General features: G+C 40.4%; 3 protein-coding genes across 5 annotated transcripts in view; 1 reads left to right on the forward strand and 2 right to left on the reverse strand.

Moving 5' to 3' along the window:
- UTP20 (UTP20 small subunit processome component) overlaps nt 1–1470 on the forward strand; it is a gene marked incomplete at its 5' end in the record, with an annotated part of 68061 nt that extends 66591 nt beyond the window's left edge. Inside the window, 2 exons of the mRNA XM_082486691.1 lie at nt 555–700; nt 1057–1470. Coding sequence (XP_082342817.1) covers nt 555–700; nt 1057–1212 — 302 coding nt within the window. The 3' untranslated portion in view covers nt 1213–1470. The remainder of the gene's footprint in view (nt 1–554; nt 701–1056) is intronic.
- A 465-nt stretch (nt 1471–1935) lies between these two features.
- Nucleotides 1936–8063, reverse strand: ARL1 (ARF like GTPase 1). 2 transcript variants are annotated; one of them, XM_082486199.1, is made up of 6 exons: nt 7956–8063; nt 5824–5961; nt 4360–4441; nt 3360–3471; nt 2507–2685; nt 1936–2309 (listed from the first exon to the last, which is right to left on the reverse strand). In XM_082486199.1, the coding sequence occupies exons 1-6, from the start codon at nt 7957–7959 to the stop codon at nt 2279–2281; spliced, it is 546 nt and encodes a 181-aa protein (XP_082342325.1). In that variant the 5' UTR covers nt 7960–8063; the 3' UTR covers nt 1936–2278. The 2 variants fall into 2 exon arrangements, with proteins under 2 accessions (XP_082342325.1, XP_082342324.1); XM_082486198.1 differs by lacking the exon at nt 7956–8063 and adding an exon at nt 6055–7039.
- Nucleotides 8064–9564: 1501 nt separating this feature from the next.
- Nucleotides 9565–17667, reverse strand: part of NUP205 (nucleoporin 205) — a gene marked incomplete at its 5' end in the record, with an annotated part of 50624 nt that continues 42521 nt past the window's right edge. For both annotated transcript variants that reach the window (XM_082495644.1, XM_082495643.1), the window contains 8 exons: nt 9565–9922; nt 11165–11238; nt 12242–12370; nt 13293–13416; nt 13824–13990; nt 14724–14850; nt 15392–15520; nt 17087–17163. In XM_082495644.1, the coding sequence (XP_082351770.1) occupies nt 9770–9922; nt 11165–11238; nt 12242–12370; nt 13293–13416; nt 13824–13990; nt 14724–14850; nt 15392–15520; nt 17087–17163 (980 nt within the window). In that variant the 3' untranslated portion in view covers nt 9565–9769. The remainder of the gene's footprint in view (nt 9923–11164; nt 11239–12241; nt 12371–13292; nt 13417–13823; nt 13991–14723; nt 14851–15391; nt 15521–17086; nt 17164–17667) is intronic.

Genomic DNA, 17667 nt, shown 5'->3' on the forward strand with positions numbered 1-17667 from the left:
ATTACTCTAAAACTGGTTTGTATATGCTATGAAAATTCAGTGCACAGTACTGGCTCCCCACATCTCAGAAAGGATACAAAAGAACTGAAAAAACCTGGAGGAGAGCAGTGACAGTGTTCTAGGTACAGAACAGCCTAACCATTAAGCCAGGCCTTATTGTGCATACTGGACAGAGATGCTGACTGAACTTAGTAAGGCTGGAATCATCTCTATTTCCAACAAAGCTTATTCCAGAAGAGTCCTGGTGGCTATATACAGTAAAAGGCACTTTTAATAACCTCTGGGATGCCATTATCCTTCTGAAAAAAACTTTTGTTTCTCAGAAGCATTACTTTTTGTTTGCCTGTGTGAAGTGCCGCTTGTGGTCCCCTGGAAAAGCTGGTGAAGAACCAGCAGATTTCACAAGCGCCTTTGCTCTGGTCTCTACAGTATATTGGGCAAGATGAATCAGTACAGTCATCCTTTAGTAAATAAAGGAGAATCCTTATTGGGCTCTTGGCTTTCATTCCATACACTGAAAAAGATTAAGCAAGTTATTTTGTTTGTTTTATTAGATCCAACACTGAAGAACCTTTCCCAAGAAATCATAGAACTGCTGAAGAAGTTAGTTGGACTGGAGGCTTTTTCACTTGCCTTTTCTTCTGTGCAGAAACAGGCCAATCAGAAAAGAGCAATGAGGAAAAAGCAGAGAGCTTTGCAGGTAAGATTCTGCTTTCTCTTCTGGGAAAAAGAAATCGAGTTTCTCTAAAGGCTTGAGACCTGACCGGGGAAGTGAGTTTGATGAAGAACTTCATCCTGAATTGGGACAGTTTCATTGTTTCATTTCTGAACCTTCATGAGAAACTGTTTAAGACCAGCCTCTTGAGCAGATTCTGGCTGGCAGCGATGCTGTGTGTTCCCACTGACCTGGGCAAAGCAGCCACAGTTCCCTCAGTTTTGAGGCGCTTAAGAAAATCTGTGCGTTGTCTTTACCAGTCACCACTTCCTTAGGAAGTACCTGATGTTTACAGGGACAGTTGTTAGTTGCAACTAAACAAATGTACTGTTTTTCACTAGACTGTAGCAAACCCCGACATTGCTGCAAGGAGGAAGCTGAAGAGACATAAGAATAAAGCGGAAACCAGGAAGCGAAAAATAGAATTCCTGCGCCCTGCCTACAAGGCCAAGAGACCTCGAAGTCATTCACTGAAAGATTTAGCAATGGTGGAATGAAAAGGCTTTTCCTTCCTGGAGGATTAATTTATAAAAAGTAATTTCAAGCTAAAGAACTAATTACTGTTTGGTTGTTTTTTTTAAAAAAAAAAATATACATATTTTAATTGTATTTATTAGTATTTTTTCATGTCCTCTTTTTCATCTAGGATCTTAAAAAAAGGGGGTTCAATTTTTTTCCAAATCTGTATATTTACCAGAGCATGTACAGTTGAATGGACAACCACCGGCACTTTTGGTATTAAATTTTACCTCATTTTTAAAAGACGGGTTATGTGATGACTGTGTTTATGCCTGTGACCATCCTCGCTCCTGGAGAGAAAACAGTCTGCCTCCTGCCTTTGATTTGCTTTCCGTTTCTGCAGCTAGACTGAGCAACTTTATTGTCATTTCTGGCTAAGCTGAGAGTATGGTGGAACTTTCACGAAGATGGAAGTTAAATTCAGATTACAGCCCTGACGCAGCAGGGGGGTAAGTGGCTAGTGAAGACAATTGTTTTCCTTTCAGAAAACCAATGCTAGGTTAACAGCTAGAGGTACAGTATTTAGCTCTGTTGCTGTACTTCATCGTAACAGCGTATCTACACTGAAGTATAACAGCATCAGCTTAAGGAAACCTCTTTACGTGTTCAGCCACGTGGCTGTTAGAACTGGCAGCAGTTGGACTTGTTTCTGTAAGCGAGCAGCCTCCAGCAAGCAACACACCTCTGAGTACAGCTGACAGTTCCAGATTTTATTAGTGTTTTAATTACACAAATATAGTAGCCACTCAGACTTTAAACCACCAAGGGAGATAAGAGGGGCAAAAGAAACCTTTGCCAGCCAGTAAGACTTTCATACAAATTAACATAAGTACATCCTTGTAAACAGAAAAAAAAGAAATGGAATATCATAATGTACACAGACATTCACTTGGTGCAGTTTAACAATTCAGGAGAGGCATCCACGTTACAGAAGTCAAACTCAAATCTGTCCTATTTACAAGTATTTGTGGCCTGAAAATACTTGACTGCCAAAAGAGGGATGTTGGATACAGGTGAAGCATCTTTGCAGTGGTCAGCTTTGTATCACTGCCTGCTCTTCAGGGCCTCCACCAGCCTAGGAAAAACGTTAAGTCCGTTTACTGAAAAGTCACTTCAATTATGTTGAGACACTTTCAGGAGAAAGCTACTCTTTCTCCTAACGTGGACTCTTGTCTGTCACGTGAGACAGACTTTCCACAGATCCAGTCTTCAAAAACAAAACAGTAAAAGCTATTTTTCTAGTGAAGCTAGTGTAATTATGCTGCTACTCACCATTCCATTGCTTCATCAAGCCCAGTGCCTTTAGTTGCAGAGGTTTTGAAAATCTGCCATTTTCGGTCCTTCAAAGCTGGTAAGCCAAGGGCGTTCGCCATTTCTGTGGGAGTCATGGCCTGTTCCATGTCCTGCTTATTTGCAAACACCACCAAAATGGCTTTCTTCAACTCTTCTTCCTAAAAAAAGGGGAATTTTGTAAGTTGTTGCAGAGACAACCAATAGAATGAAAAGAAACTTCAGCCACTTGTGATTTTCAGTTTGCCGATGTTTGGTCTTTAGAAAATTCTTCAGTGAAAGAAGAGTATTTACTTTCAATTCCAGTTGTTCCCAGCATGATGCTACATAGGAACCATTTCAAACACGGCAGGTTTTTTTACATTATGAAACAAGCTGGTACTTGGGATTTAAGGCATATCAAAAAGCTTGCAGGAATTTGGGAAACAAAGACGACACTTTGCTCGGCTTATTTTCTTACTCCTATTACCCTGTTCTACATGTGTTCTTCAGCTTCAAAATGTAGTAGGATACTAATTACTGTTAATCCTTTAGCCCCTGATTTCTCCACCACTTGAAGTACTGAGCAGCTGAGATAAATTTTCATATGACCAAAAGGCTACATGTAACTAATTTACTGCCCGGATAATGCTGCACAAAACTCTGAAATATCTAAATATGCTGCAGCACATTTAGTGCTTTCCAGTTGGAAATGTTGCATGTGCCTATTCCGAGGGCTAAAGTTTCATAAGCGAAGTTAAGATTCACTGAATCAAATTTCACATTTGCTCCAAAAAAAGGTTTGAATTTCTCCATTTCTGTTCTACTGATACCATCGTCATCCTTATTTTCTTACCTCTAACATAGCAACAAGCTCCGATTTTGAAGTGCCAATTCTATCTCGATCACAGCTGTCCACTACATAAATGACTGCATCTGTGTTTGAATAGTAACACCGCCAATATGGCCTGCAGAAGAAAGATAGGTTCCAGTCATATAATTTGTGCTTTCTGCAGTGCTTTTTAGCCAGATAATGAAGACCACATTACCCAGAAGGAAGTGAAAACTCTCCCTGGGGTGAAAGGCCCCAGAAAACAAGCAGCAGATATCTTCATGAGGCTACAAAAAGGCACAGACAATACAAATACTCTCAATAGCAGGGAAAGAAAAGAAAAAAAATTAGAAATAAAAGGCAAGCAGCTTGGAAACGGGGAAAGGACAGAAGTGCTGGGGGCGGATTTATTTGGGAATCAGCCTGCGGGACATCAGGTCCATAACTGAAGGACAGGGGAGCAAAGAAAGTTTAAACCCACAAGCTTCTGCCATGCATCATAATTATGGTCACCAAAGAAGGATAAACAGATAAATCTTAAATAACTAATTCATACAGGCAAGTAATTAACAAAGATCAAAAAACCCCACCATTTTCAGAATTATCTCACTGAAACTAAAAAGGGAAAGAACCTGCACCTTACTTATTAACTAACTATGCTGCACCTTACTACCTAATGTTCAAATAGGCATCACAAAAAGATCATATGGGCTACTGAAGAGATCAACTTAAATCATGCATGTAATGACTCATTACAAAACTTGTGAAGCTCGCTACAAAAAAATTACCATCTGTACCTAAATTAAACTTCCTAGCTTTGCATTCTTAAGAACATTTAAATATCTTTTTCGGTGTACATCACTCACTCCCCTCTTTCTCTGAATGCTACGCAATTGCCTACTACACAAATAAACTCTTTTTCAAAGCAAACCAATTTTCAGAAGCACCAGCTATGAGAATTCCAAGAACTTAGCACTTTTTAGAGAAACTTAATAAAATCAAAAGATGTAAAGAGATGTATTACCTTATGCTTGTCTGTCCTCCCAAGTCCCAAACTTGAAATTTCAGATTCTTATATGTCACTGTCTCAACATTGAAGCCAATGGCTGAAACAAAGTTAAGAAATTCCACGGTTGGTGATTTTTCTTTATTTTTCTGAAGAACGTTACAGCACTTTTAGTTTAAAATTTTCAGGCCTGAAAATTCTCAGGCTAGATCATGAAGTTCACGCCCTTTGCGAAGTTACCCCAACAAACATTTATTGCTCAAAATAATGCAGTATTTTTTTTGTCTGAACAATAAAAACACATTGTAAACCTATTGTAGAGATTTTTAACGAATGCCAAGGTTGTTAAAAATGAACAGAAACGTGCCTGAAATCAGCACAAGAAAGCGTTAAAGGAATGGCCTGTTTCGATAACCAAGTACACAACTGACAGCAATAAGACACTACAGAACGTATCCCTTTGTGTCAACACCAGATCTGTGCTAAGACCACAGCAGAACCAACTTCTCAGCAGAAGACTTGACACTGCGGTATCTGGAAGACGGCAATAAGGTTACAGCACACAACGTATGTCATTCCTTTTCCTGCCAGCCCAGAGAAACACAACACAGGGGAGTGAACGATGGATGCAGATCGCCTAAAATCTATGGACGCTAAAATAAGCAAAACCCGAGGGCAAAAGGATTATGTCACAGTAAACCGCTGCCTTCTAAAAGGTAAAAAAGACCTGACCAAAGTCAGTTTATTGTGGCCATTCAGGAGGAACCCAAGAGATATTGACAGGGACTCAAAAGCCATGTGTCCTTTGCCCTTCATGTTGCACAGAGTGATCCTAACCAGACCACTGGCGCACACATCTGTGTGTTTGTAACAGGTGGGTACGGCTGCACAGATGCTAAGACAATGGGTGAAATCAGTTACATTTTTTTAAATAAGCATCATCTCCTTCCATGAGATCTCACAGTGAGTTTTGTTACACTTTCTACATAATGAAAAGTTAAACCATTACAATTTCTTCTCTGCATTAAACAGAAGTGTTCATATAACAAACTAAAGACTCCTGTCAAAAAAAAAAAATTAAATAGGTATGACTCACTGACACCATCCTACATAATTTTTTTTCGTACAATAATAATGATCTGTAGACCTCACATTATGTCTATATTTGGAGACAAAAGACTTAAACAGTCAACAACTGCCATTTACTGAACATTAACCTATTAAGAAAAGCCTTCCAAATCATTGTAACAATCTTAAGGTGAAATATTTTTTACATTCAGCAGGACAGCATAAAATATTCCTTTATGTGGTACTTCTCTAGCACACTGTAATACTGTTATGCAAGAAAAGTTCTTAAAACACAACAGTGCAAGGCTCCCCCAACGTTAAGGTCCTTTTGTGTGTAGCGAGTTCAGCTGACAAAGCTTACGTGTTAGAGCTACAGGCAAATCGGCTATTTTCACTAAGGGACTGATGACTTACTCGGAATGGTGGTAACAACTTCTCCAACTTGTAACCTGTAGAGAATGGTTGTTTTTCCTGCTCCGTCCAGTCCCAGGATGAGAATCCTCATCTCACGAGTACCAAACAAACTGGAAAAGATAGTGGAGAAAAAGCCCCCTACAAAAAAAAACAGAACAGAAAGCTGTTTCAGTGTCAGCTAGCAATACGGAGGATATGGAAAGGGGCAGACAGACCGACCTCATTTCTTACTGAGCAACAATATGTTTCTTTTCTCCAGTGAGTTCTCAGGTTGTCTCCCAGGCACCTGTGTGCTGAACCACATTATATTTTCCTAGATTTATGCTGCTATTTTATGGTACCTCAATCCAGCAAAATCACGTTGCAGCAGCATTAAGCTTCCTCATTGTGGTTAGGAATCTTTTTCCTTTTCTCTCATTTGCCAAAATCTGAGCCAACTTCTTTTTTATTTGTGTCGGACTCTTGTCTTTTCAATGCAAGAGACTATAGAAGGACACGCTGAAGCCGGAAAGAATTCTTTCTGATGTTTATGGTCTCCCACAGGACCATCCACTTCTTTTTTCTTAAAATGAAGTATAAATCAGTAGGTACGTGTTAAATAACAGTCTATTACAAACTATGAAGCTGCACTAAAGTACAATAATACTACAGAGAAGTGTAGGAGCTGATTTTAAATGCCCCCCCCCTCCTTTTTTTTTCTTTTTTCCAAAACTAGCTTGCCCCAACATCTCACTTATTCTTTAAATGCACGTAAGAGTACTTGTAGCCAGGCTAGTATCTAATTTGGGCCTACTAGATGTTTAAGTGTAGAAATAATACTAATGTTCTAAGCCAGACATTTTTTCCAATTATTTTTATAGCAAATATATCTAATGGTAAATAATAATTTTGTAAATGCACCTAAACCCTGCAAAAGGTAATGAAACACCCGACAAGCTAGAATCACATTTGATAAGTATACCAGAGAGGAGACAAATTAGAAAAGGCTTGCAACCCAAATCTTATTGAAAAAGGTTTTGCTAAAAATTATTCCCTGTGTTTGCCTTTCTAGGCAGCTGTGATGCCCTTCCAGGGAAAGGAGGGGGCAATGAGCTGTGTGCTGATGCATAAGAAGAAACTCAAACTGATAACAGGCTGCTTTACTTCTGAGCCCATCCCACCAGAGTCCCTGCACGCACACCTACAGACCTGGAAAACAAAGAGAAGGTGTAAAGGACCATCTGTTGGCAGTTTGCATAGTGCTGCTCAAGGTACTGTTTACCGTGAGAGAGGCAAATAACCTTAACAGAACTGAGCTGTAAAAGGTATTCATTACAAACATTTCGAGAGAAGGCCTAAGAGACGGTAACTCTTTCCTCTCGGTCAGTAACTCTGCTTACTGCCAAACGCCTCTCGTTACCTCTTCTTATATTCTGAGAGGCTTTTCCCACATTAAAACGCTGCTTAAACACTACCTGTAATAGGACACGTGTATGTTAATCACTCAACCCCTAGATTCAGGGCCTCTTACTATTTCCTTTACTTTATTTACAACTCTACTAAACCTCTTTTCATAATTAATTCCTTACCAGCAACCCATTAGGTACCTGAATCACAGTTTAATCTAGACAAGCCTCAGCAGTGCAAAACCATTACGATCTCTGCCCAAACGCGGACTCCCCCCCGCGCTGCTCACACGATTCGCCACCGCAGGGGAACAACGCACCACTGGAGACGCCGCCGTGAAGCGCCGCCACCGCCACCCCCACTCCCCAGCCACCCCCCCTCACCCCCAAAGGGCGGCCCACACCGGCTCCGGGAACCCCACGGCTCCCCGGCTCAGGGCCGGTCGGGCCCGCTGGGCGGTACCAGCTCCGGCTGAGGGCAGGTGGGCAGCAGCCGCTCCCACGGCCGACCGGGCCCGGCCCTCCGCTCCCCGCCGCGGCCGCCGGTGGGAGGCGATCCCCTCCCCTCATCCCGCCTCGTTCAACCGCGACCCGTCCCGGCCGCCCGCCCGCCTCCACCTCAGCAGCCTCCCCTCCCCCCGCGTCTCCACAGCGGCCGCCGGAGGCGAGGCGGGACCCCCTCGCGCCAGGGCCCAGCTGCCTCGCGCCGGCCCCGGCCCCGGCCCCAGCCCCAGCCTCGCTCCTCACCCATGTCGAGCCGCTACGCCGCGCCGCGGGCGTCCCGTCCCGTCCCGTCCCGTCCCGTCCCGTCCGGCTCCGCTGGCCCTGCAGCCGCTCGCAGGCTCCACGTCGAACGCCGCGGCAGGTAAACGAGGCGCTCCCTCCCCGCCGTCCGCCGTTTCGACACGGGACGGCGCCCGCCCGCCCTCAGCGGGGAAGGAAGGGGCTGAACTGCCCTCGCCCTCCCTGTGCGGATACACCCAGGGGGGCAGAGGAGAAAGAGGGGAGGAATGAGTTAAAAAAAAAAAAAAAGATACAAATTAAAAAAAAAAAAAAAAAAGGAGCCGGAGCGAAAACGTGACGAATCTGCGCCGGAGGCAGCGCCGGGTTGAGGGGAAGGGCGGGGCGAGGCTCCGCGCGTGCCCCGCGGGGGAGGGGCGGAGCTTCCCCACCCCCTCGGGGTAACTGCGGCAGCCGCCCGGCCCCGGTGAGCCGGGGGGGGGGGGGGGGGGGGGACGACGGGGGGGACACGGACCATCGTGGGGTAAAGTTGCGGTGAAAAACGCGACCGACGTTGCAGACCGTAATGGCGTTTTGCTAAAAGGCGGCGAATTCCTCCGAGCCGGCAGAATTCCAGAGCCGCATCCTTGTATTTAATGAGGAACTGGGTACGCTGTTCTCCCTGTGATGGAGAAACAAGAAAAACCCACCGCCCTGTTGGGAATGAACAAAGTCCAGCTGTGTAAACCATTAATATCTTAAGCTACTCTTATGGAGTAGCTAATAACCATCATCTGACAGCAGGGCTGTCGTCATCCCTGCATAAAAGATGATGTAATTCATGTAAATCACACAAAGGATGATGTAATTCACATTAAGAAAAGAAATACATAAAATCGTAAAAAATATGAAATAGGAATGAAAACTTGGAGGAGACAGAATTTACAAGGCACACGTGGAGAATCAGGCTCTGAGATCAGACGAGTAAGAGAGAAATCCAACGGCTCTCATGTCAATAATCAGGGGTTACACGATGGTTCAGAAGTTGGTTTGTTTGGTTGTTTTTTTTCACATAAGAGCTGAGATGAGAGATTATGAGAACAATTTGTAAATACAGAAGTAATCTAGCGCTCAAGCGTGTTGGCTGCCTCCTCATGCATTTTATTCTGTCGTTACGCTCCTGTTCCAGCAAGAACAGTACAGAAAACTGTACTCCCCCAAGCCATAAGAACCAAACCTAGGGCAGTCACCTTCCACGATTTTCCCCATATTATTTCTTTTTTTTTTTTCCTTATCTAGACTCGTCCAAAGAGAAGCAGCTTGTACTTCTGTCAGCTGGAAAAAGACTGGAGAAGAGGGAGCAGAAACAAGCAGTTCACTGTGCAAAACGATCACCTTTCATACAGAATCCACATCAGTGTGATCACAGTCTGCGAGTGCTGAAACTTGAACCCTGTGTTTTCATTAAAGCTGTGCGCAAAGCGAGAACAGCATAAACAGACACAGACCTTGTCATTTGCTCTGAAAGCATCCATAAAGGTAATATCTTCACCGTTGCAGAATTTCTTTAGTTCCTTTTACATCCTCCGTTATAATTCTTTCTTGCTTGAAATTTTACATTAATCGTAACTCAGTTAAAAACAATCCTTTATTTCTCCTGTCAGGTTGGGAGCAGTAGGAAAGAATACACAAAACTGATCCATAGGGATAAGGAAAAAAAAAAAAAGTAACAAAATATTTTTGACATTATTTAGAAAATGTATGATCTATAAAATCCGATGATCCAGTAGGCGTGCCCTAGTACACTGCTTCAAGGGACAAACAACACGTATCAGAGTCTTTTAGGTCCTCGATATCCTTAGGAGACCACGGATGCGTCTAACAAGAGCTTGAATAAAGGTGTATCGTGACCGAACCTTGGAATATAACCCTTCGATGTCCAGAAGCTTCTTCTGCAGTGATTCACCAAAGCTGTTCGTGGCTTCAATCTGAAGCTGAGAAAGAGAGATTTGTTGCAGATATCAATACAAAATCTTCTCTTTCTGGAATGTCTGCTTATCCATCAATTACCTGTCAACATTTTACCATGATTTATTTTCTAAACCACTTTCACAAGTATCTTTTTTCTGACTCCCCTAATAAGTACTACTTGCATTCTTCCCTTATATTTTTCCCTCTAAATTAAATAATGGATAGCCTTTCTACAGAAGTTTTTGGGTGACTCTGAGCATTTACAGATTATCCAAATTTTACCACCTTACAACCTCTCCAAGTTTTAGGAATTAAATTCCTGGTGTAGGAATTAAGCAGTCTTACATAATTCAGCTTCTTCAGTTACAGTCATATAAACAGTTCTTCCAATTAAAATTTTCCTAGTCCTTTAAGGACTGTTCAGGAGTTAAGAGTCCATGTGCACAAACAACTTTTTTTTTTTATTAATACATATGTAAACAATCCCTGAAAAAAATTCATTACATTCTAAGTATTTTAGCAAGATGTTACTGTATATTTTACTTCTGAATAAATGAAATAAGAGACAGATGCCTCATCACAAAAACACACACACACAACTGTTCTTATAATTCTTGATCTTATAAAGGTATTTGAGACTGAACAGGTTTTTGAGCACAGGCTTTTCTGCCCATAAATGAAATGTCAGTGGGATTTATGAATAAAAATGATCTTTTTTTTTTCCTGCCACCTCTGCATCAAATTTACAAACTATTAAATAGCTGTGCAAGCAGAAATCACTTCTTTGCTAGCATTCACATTTTATAATCTCCTCAGTTTCTGTTACCCTTTTCAATCTCATTTCTCTACAGCCTAGCTGCAGCTGACCTGTCATAAACAGCTATAGGATCACAGAAAACTGGGAATCCTGATACTGCGAGTCTTTCAAGGATAACTGATATTTTCAGAAAGCTATTATTAAAAAACACATACTGTTGGATTGGTTTCAAGAGAAATTTTTGGGTTTTTTTTTTTAAGTCTAGTTCATTTTTCATTTAACTTTTTATACTAAGACTTGAAAACGTGTGCAGCAGCAGCACAACTGCTACCTGCTTCATAATACTTCAAAATTTTTTTGTAAGATTTCATTAATCCTAAATTAAGTTATATCCTCTTGGTGTTACCACAGGTTGTTTAGAGGTGGGAAAACTACAGTCAGACTGCTCTCAATAGCTGTATGGTAATCGAGCGCTTTCTGTACTTTTCAGTAGACTGTCACATCTCACCTGTTCTATATCATGCTGGCTCACTCGATTCAGTCCACCACTGAAATCCAAGTTAGGCTCTGAAACAAAGGAATCCGGTGACAGAAAATGAGACGTTCAAATTATGTTGGCTGCTCAACACTATCTTCTCCACATCAAGTTATAAAAGGAGTCTAAAACGCAGTGTTTCAAATTGGTCAGTAAACTCATGCATTGGAAATGACACTAATTTTTTTACTTAATGTATTTTCTCTAAATCAGTAAAGTAAGAGCCATAAATAATTTTGATCACACAACACAGCAATTTAAGCAAAAAGCTCCTCTCCAGATCACTTCTCCCCTTCTGACTTCCTTCCATTTCTATTGTGTTTTTTTTAAACCAAAGTTCAACACACTTAAAATCTTCTGGTGAATCAACGATGCCTACAATTCTAAAAATACTTTCAAAATCACCAGTCTTCATTTTTGTTCGTAATTGCATCTTAGATCATTAGATTACTTAGGCCCAGTAGCCACTGGGCCCCCTCCCAGTACAGACTGGCCCCTGTCCCAGTACAAAATGGATCCCCTTGGCCCCTCCCAGTACAGACTGGGCCCCATTCCAGTAGAAACTGGCAGATGTAGCCCAAAGCCCCTGAGCCTGAGGACGGCAGGGCTTGTGCTGATGTTTGGTTTAGTGTCAGGCAGTCCTGCGAAGAGCAGGGAGTTGGACTTGATGATCCTTACAGGTCCCTTCCAACTCGAGACCTTCTGTGATTCTGTAATTATTATATATGAAAGTATTTTAATATAAACTGTTCTGAATCACTGATCTGATTATGTTATTTGAACTTCACTTGGTTTGAACAACAGAAATAAAAAGAATTAGTTCATTTTACTTTTCTTTGGAGGTTATGTGTAATAGAAAAAACCCTAAAGTATATGACTCAACAATATATGTACTGTCAATTGGCCAGAGGAAAATCTAAAGGTGTGTCCAAATCCAAACAAAATCTCTTGTATTAAATATAACTGGCAAAATATTAATATTAACAAATCAGCCATAAAGTTAACCATCAGAAGTTATTCAAAGGCACTTTGATGTTTGTGAAATTTTACCTTGCAGCCTTCCTTTCTTAAATGACAACCTGGAGGACAGCAGCGGGTCTTGAGAGTCAGTGGGTGTGCAATGCAGTAGATAGTGTTCCAGATGACGCCAAAGAATGAAGAGACATGTTTCTATAATATCTGTAGACACATCTGAGTAAAGGAGTCTAATTTTGTTGTCTTTGGGTTGCACATTTAATATATGAGTATATTTACAGACTTCGAAGCAGCTGAAGATGTTAGCTCAACCATCTGTCACCTCCTCCAGCAGAAGCTTCTCACCCCCACTGCTATGGCCTTGTAATGGATCGCTGACATGCTCTTTACCTGCTTCGGTGCAGTGCTGGCTACGTTACTTCAGTAGTACTGAAGTAGTGCTACTGCTACTCACCCTGAAGAGGCTTCAAACCCAACACTCTGCACAAGAGCAGAGTACGAGTGCTCACGTGATTTGTAATAATACCTCAATTGCAGAGACAGCGAATTAAAGCTGAGGTTATAAAGCTGGGGATGGCAGTAACATCTTAAGTTACAACAGGGAAGACTGCAAAAGCACATCTTTCCCAAAGTAGATTTCAGAGGAAAATTCTGATCCGCTACAGACAATTGTTTTGTGCGTGACCAGTTATTTCCATAGAATTACTGGTGTTTATGAAATTAGGTTTATGCAAAGTTGACTATAAGACTGGAAACTCCAGTTGCTCTGATAGGCACCTCAAAATTGTTTTTACAAAATATTTCTTCCACCACACTTGTACATATGTGAATGTTCAGTGGATGTGGATACTGCGTTGAAGAGCTGGGCTGTAGTAAGTCTTCTATTATAATGCTGCGAGTAGTCCCAGCAGGGTCTGCATGATGGGAATTACTAACTTGAAAATATTTACATTCTGATAATAGCAGAACAATACCCTCTTACTAATTTAGTTATCAGTATTTCAATTTCCTTTTTACAAAAAGTGTTGTTTGAACTGGTCAGAAAAATAGGTAAAAAGAATCTGTTGCTATTTCTCTGCTTTTTTGGAGCACCACCTTGAGGGTCATTTCAATTTTAAAAGGATACAAGAACAGAGAGAAAGCAGCTTGGCTCGGTTGTTTATTAGCTTCACCAGGCGTCGCCTTGCCAAAACGTATTTTTGGGAAGTGGAGATTTTGTCAACCCCAGCTGGCATAACTGACTGACACAGCTGTGATAAAAGGAAGAAAACCAAGAAGATGATAGCAAATCACAGAGCATCAAAAGAAATAAGCAAATAAAATTACTTATCAATATCTAGAACTTCCTTGTCAGCTACTATTTCTTCAAAAGTGTGCTCTCTATTTTGAATTTGCATAACCTTGCTGACCAAAAAAGTGGAGAAATTAAATGTATCCCCAAGCAACTATAATGAAAATCACAACTTTTAGAAAGTTAAGCACAATATTTTCTGTGCAGTTTTAGGTCACTCATTCTATGGATCCCTTCATCAACAGCAGAACAGAATACGCGCAAGAACTGGAACCATTTACGTCTCTAAGATGCTTTGGAGTCTCTGTTACAGCTATGTCTAACTTACAAACAATACAGAGACTACAGAGTCAGAAGAACTATTACCTCTTTTATTTCATCTGGTGGGAGCTGATCCACGTTTTGCAATTTGTTAACACTCTGACGATGACTATCATAGTAACTGAAGAAATCACTAGTGCTCTGTTTCAGCAAGTAGACGATAATGCCCAAGCCAGGCAAGTGCCAGTATGGGACCACCGGTGTTTGTGTATCTAGAAAAGATGATAAACAAGTTATTATTTAAAAAAAAAAAATAAAAAAGAACAAAAAAATAATAAGATATGCTCTCTGTCAATAAAGTAGTGAAAGACATGAAAGCACTGGCAAGTTTATATTTTATAATTCTGTGTCAGGTAATACAAATAAAGTGTAGGCAAAAAGCTCTGTGGCTGCAGTACTAGAAGGCAGTCAGTGAAGTACAGTACTGAGTGTAATATGTGAAATGCACCTAGACCAGAAGACTTACTATTTAAATATTTTAAGTACTCAGCTGCATAATAGCACACTGTAAACTCTTGCCATGTGGCCTAATGAAAAGTCAGCATCAAAACACACTTTACATGTCATAAATGAGGTCCTAGTTTCACAGAACGTAATTCAGCACAGATGCTGAAGAAAAAAAAAAAAAAATCCCCACCTTCCCATCTTGTGCTACTTATTTACATACACGTTTTTTTACTGATATATGTGTTTCAGAGGCTGCCAAGGGAAGCGAATTAAAAAGGATTTTTCGGTCACGTTTGTTTTAACTTGGATTAGTTCCCTGATTTGGCTTAATGCAAGGCTGTGCAAGCACGTGTTCCAGAATTAGAAAACAGGCAGCTACAGCACCAGCATGAAGTGATTTAAAATGTATTGTGAAACTACAGCCTCTGCTTCATTATTTTCTACTAGCCCAAATATCACACCATTCAGTCTCATAAAATAGCAAGCCAAAAATCTCACCCTGACGAGGCCCATCTCGGTTGGTTGATTCTGACAGGCTAGGAGTAAACAGACAAATAGTGTGCTGAAAACTGGGGGCGCTTTGCAACATAAGTGACTCACAGTATTCCATCACGTTTGCACAGATCTGCCAAAAAAAATGACAGCATGTCAGTTACAGTATCTACAGGCTTTGGAGCATTAAATTTTAAATCGATAAATGTCAATAAACAACACGTTTTGATTCCTCTCTTCTCATCAGAATGGGATGATTCTCTTTTTCTGATCAGTTACAGCCTCTCTTCTATTTCAAGTCTAGGACTTGCAACCTTGCCTCTTTCCCACACCTGCTAGTTAAAATTTCTGGTCAATTTTAAGTCCCCTTTGGCTGCAACTTAAGTGTTAGCCATTACCCTCTATACCCTGCCTTCATTTGAAAAATTTCTGATCAATTTAAGGCTTCAAAGTTCACAGAGTTCGTACCCAAAACAATAATGGCTGCTAATGCAAATTTAAGTAACCAAGTTTTCAAGGTTTACTTTAAATAGAAATAAAATATGGAATCCTATACCAAACTAAAAACAGCGCAGAACATTACCACTATCATATGTAAATGTGGCAACTAAACAAATCTGCAGAGCAGGTCAGAATTTGAGGCTGAAGGTTCTAGCAGCTCCTTGTGTCCTTACCTGTTGCATGGCCAACTCAATTTCATCCCTCTTGTTCACTCTGTCTCCCTCTGCGTTATCATCTTGCAGTTTAAACTGACGTAGTTTGTCTGAACCACCAAACCGACTTAGAAGTCCTAAGCACTGGCGCTGCCACAAGAAGTTAACATTTTAATTAGTATCTCAACAAATGAAGCGCATGATTCTTTTCACTTAAGTGATAAGTATCCCTTAAAACACAATAACAAAAGAGCAATGCAGATGAAACTTTTAGTGTTTTGTAAACAAAATTTAAATTTTTAAAACAGGTTTTAACTCACCTTTAATTAATTTTAAAAAGTAATGGTACCCTAAAACAGTTACTTGAGAAATTAATGCAATTCAAAAGTGCACAACTTTGTCTTATGTTTCTTCCAGACTATTAAACTGACTAGCATCAATGACAATTGAGGTTTTACCCATTCCCACTTAAAACACCTTTACCTATATAGACAAACTAACGAAATCTGGATAAGAAGATAATATGCTCCATAAAAGCAGAGTGCAAAAACCAATTCAATAGTTTCATAAAAAGAAGTAACAATCAATAAATTTGTTTTTAGTTTACACATGGCTGTTAAGATCACCAGAGTGCCTCAGACTGTAAGTCAGTTTTCTGTGGAACGGCAAAAAAAAGATATCAAAGATTTACTCTTCCCCAAAAGCAATTACCAAAAAACCACTTATTACTTGATGAGAATAAGAAGACAAACTAGAGAGAAAAGTTACAATAACAGACGACTGATTTGCACAGTTTTGCTCAGAGCAGCTCATTTTTCAAATGAACTAATTAAAACTCCTTATAAAAAAAAAAAAAAAAATATTCTGCTTTCCCATGGGAGTTTCTTGCTGACATGATGCAGCAGAATAGCAAGTACCCCAGCATTATAGCTATCATTTCCAGCTTGCTACTTTGCTTCAGGCTGATCAGCCTAATAGTTACCATCAAAGTGTCCAGAGAACACATCCTTCTCTTTCAATCAGAAGTATTTGATAATGGAGTCCTCCCTACAGAGAGTTTTCAATGAAATATTTCTTTATGAAAAGCCTTGCTCACAGCAACCACAAAGCTTCAAAAACATTGCTGGGTGCTGAATGCTGAAATCTGAAGAGGTCTGCAATGACAGCTTTTGAGCAAAACTTATCTATTTTGACTTTCATTCTGGTTTCTAAGTCAGGGTTATTTTTAAAAGGGGAGGAAAGAAATAAAACACTAGCACATTGATACTCCAAATTGTTGAGCTGGAGGCATGCTTGTGGCAAAAGTGGTAACATTAATCCTGCATTCCTTCACATGCTTTAGTGTTGACCTCAAATTATTCTTCTCCTCCACATAAGGTAAATTCTAAGGGAGGGAGGGAGACAAAGTCCCCGATACAACTCTGATGTTGCCCAATGTTATCTTTTCTACTTGGCTGGGGGGGTAAAAAAAAAAAAAAAAAGGCAAAAAAACCCCACATAACCCAAAAAATACAAAGCACCAAAACCACATACCACACAAACCACCATGCTCACACACAAACCATCCCCCCCAAAAACCCCAAACCACTACACATTTGTCTTAATGGTGGAAACCATCCCTTTCATAACTGCTACTAGTCAGAGTAAAAAAAGTGAAGGAACTCATCTACATACACAATTCTAAAAGGACAAGTGTTAAATACACAACTTTATTACCTGAAATCGGCCTATATGTCCTTGTAGCTCCATCTTCGACCCCTCATTAACATCAAAGTCAAGCTCACTTAGCAATCCTGATAAGATATAGCCACTAAATTAACCATTTAGTTTTTTTTCTCCAAAAGAAAACAGATTTATGCACTATATACATTTAAATACAAGCATTGATCAGAAAAATTTCAGCCTAACATACAATTTGTATTTTGCACATTGTTTAAGGAAAACATTCAGATATTAATGCAGCTACTAGGAGATGCATGAGAGCTTACTGTTCTGCTCAGTAATTAAAAAGCAGGGGGAGGAAGGGAGGTTGGCATGAAAATTGCAGCTGTTGTGCAAAGCTCAGTATCCTGTAAGCAAAGAAACATTTGGGCTCAACCTACAGCTCTGCACTTCTTTTTACTGTAGTCAGACATCTCCCCCAAACAAAGCAAGCCGTTAAACCAAAACAGAGAAGTTATTCTGAAACAGTAAGCAAGTCGTCTAGCACGCAGAAGAAATCACTATATCCATCCCAATAATTATTAGTCCTCTGTGAAGATTAGTCAGCCATGAGAAATGTCAGTATGCTAATCCAC

Source organism: Vanellus vanellus (assembly GCF_965231255.1).
Source record: "Vanellus vanellus genome assembly, chromosome: 1".
Lineage (NCBI taxonomy): Eukaryota > Metazoa > Chordata > Aves > Charadriiformes > Charadriidae > Vanellus > Vanellus vanellus.

Coding starts and splice junctions, on each gene's coding strand:
- ARL1 (XM_082486198.1), bottom strand. CDS start 6,127: ATGTGGTTCAGCACACAGGTGCCTGGGAGACAACCTGAGAACTCACTG. Junction 3,472..4,359: donor GGAGGACAGACAAGCATAAG/GTAATACATCTC, acceptor TTTCTTCTGCAG/GCCATATTGGCGGTGTTACT. Junction 2,310..2,506: donor CTTGATGAAGCAATGGAATG/GTGAGTAGCAGC, acceptor CGTTTTTCCTAG/GCTGGTGGAGGCCCTGAAGA.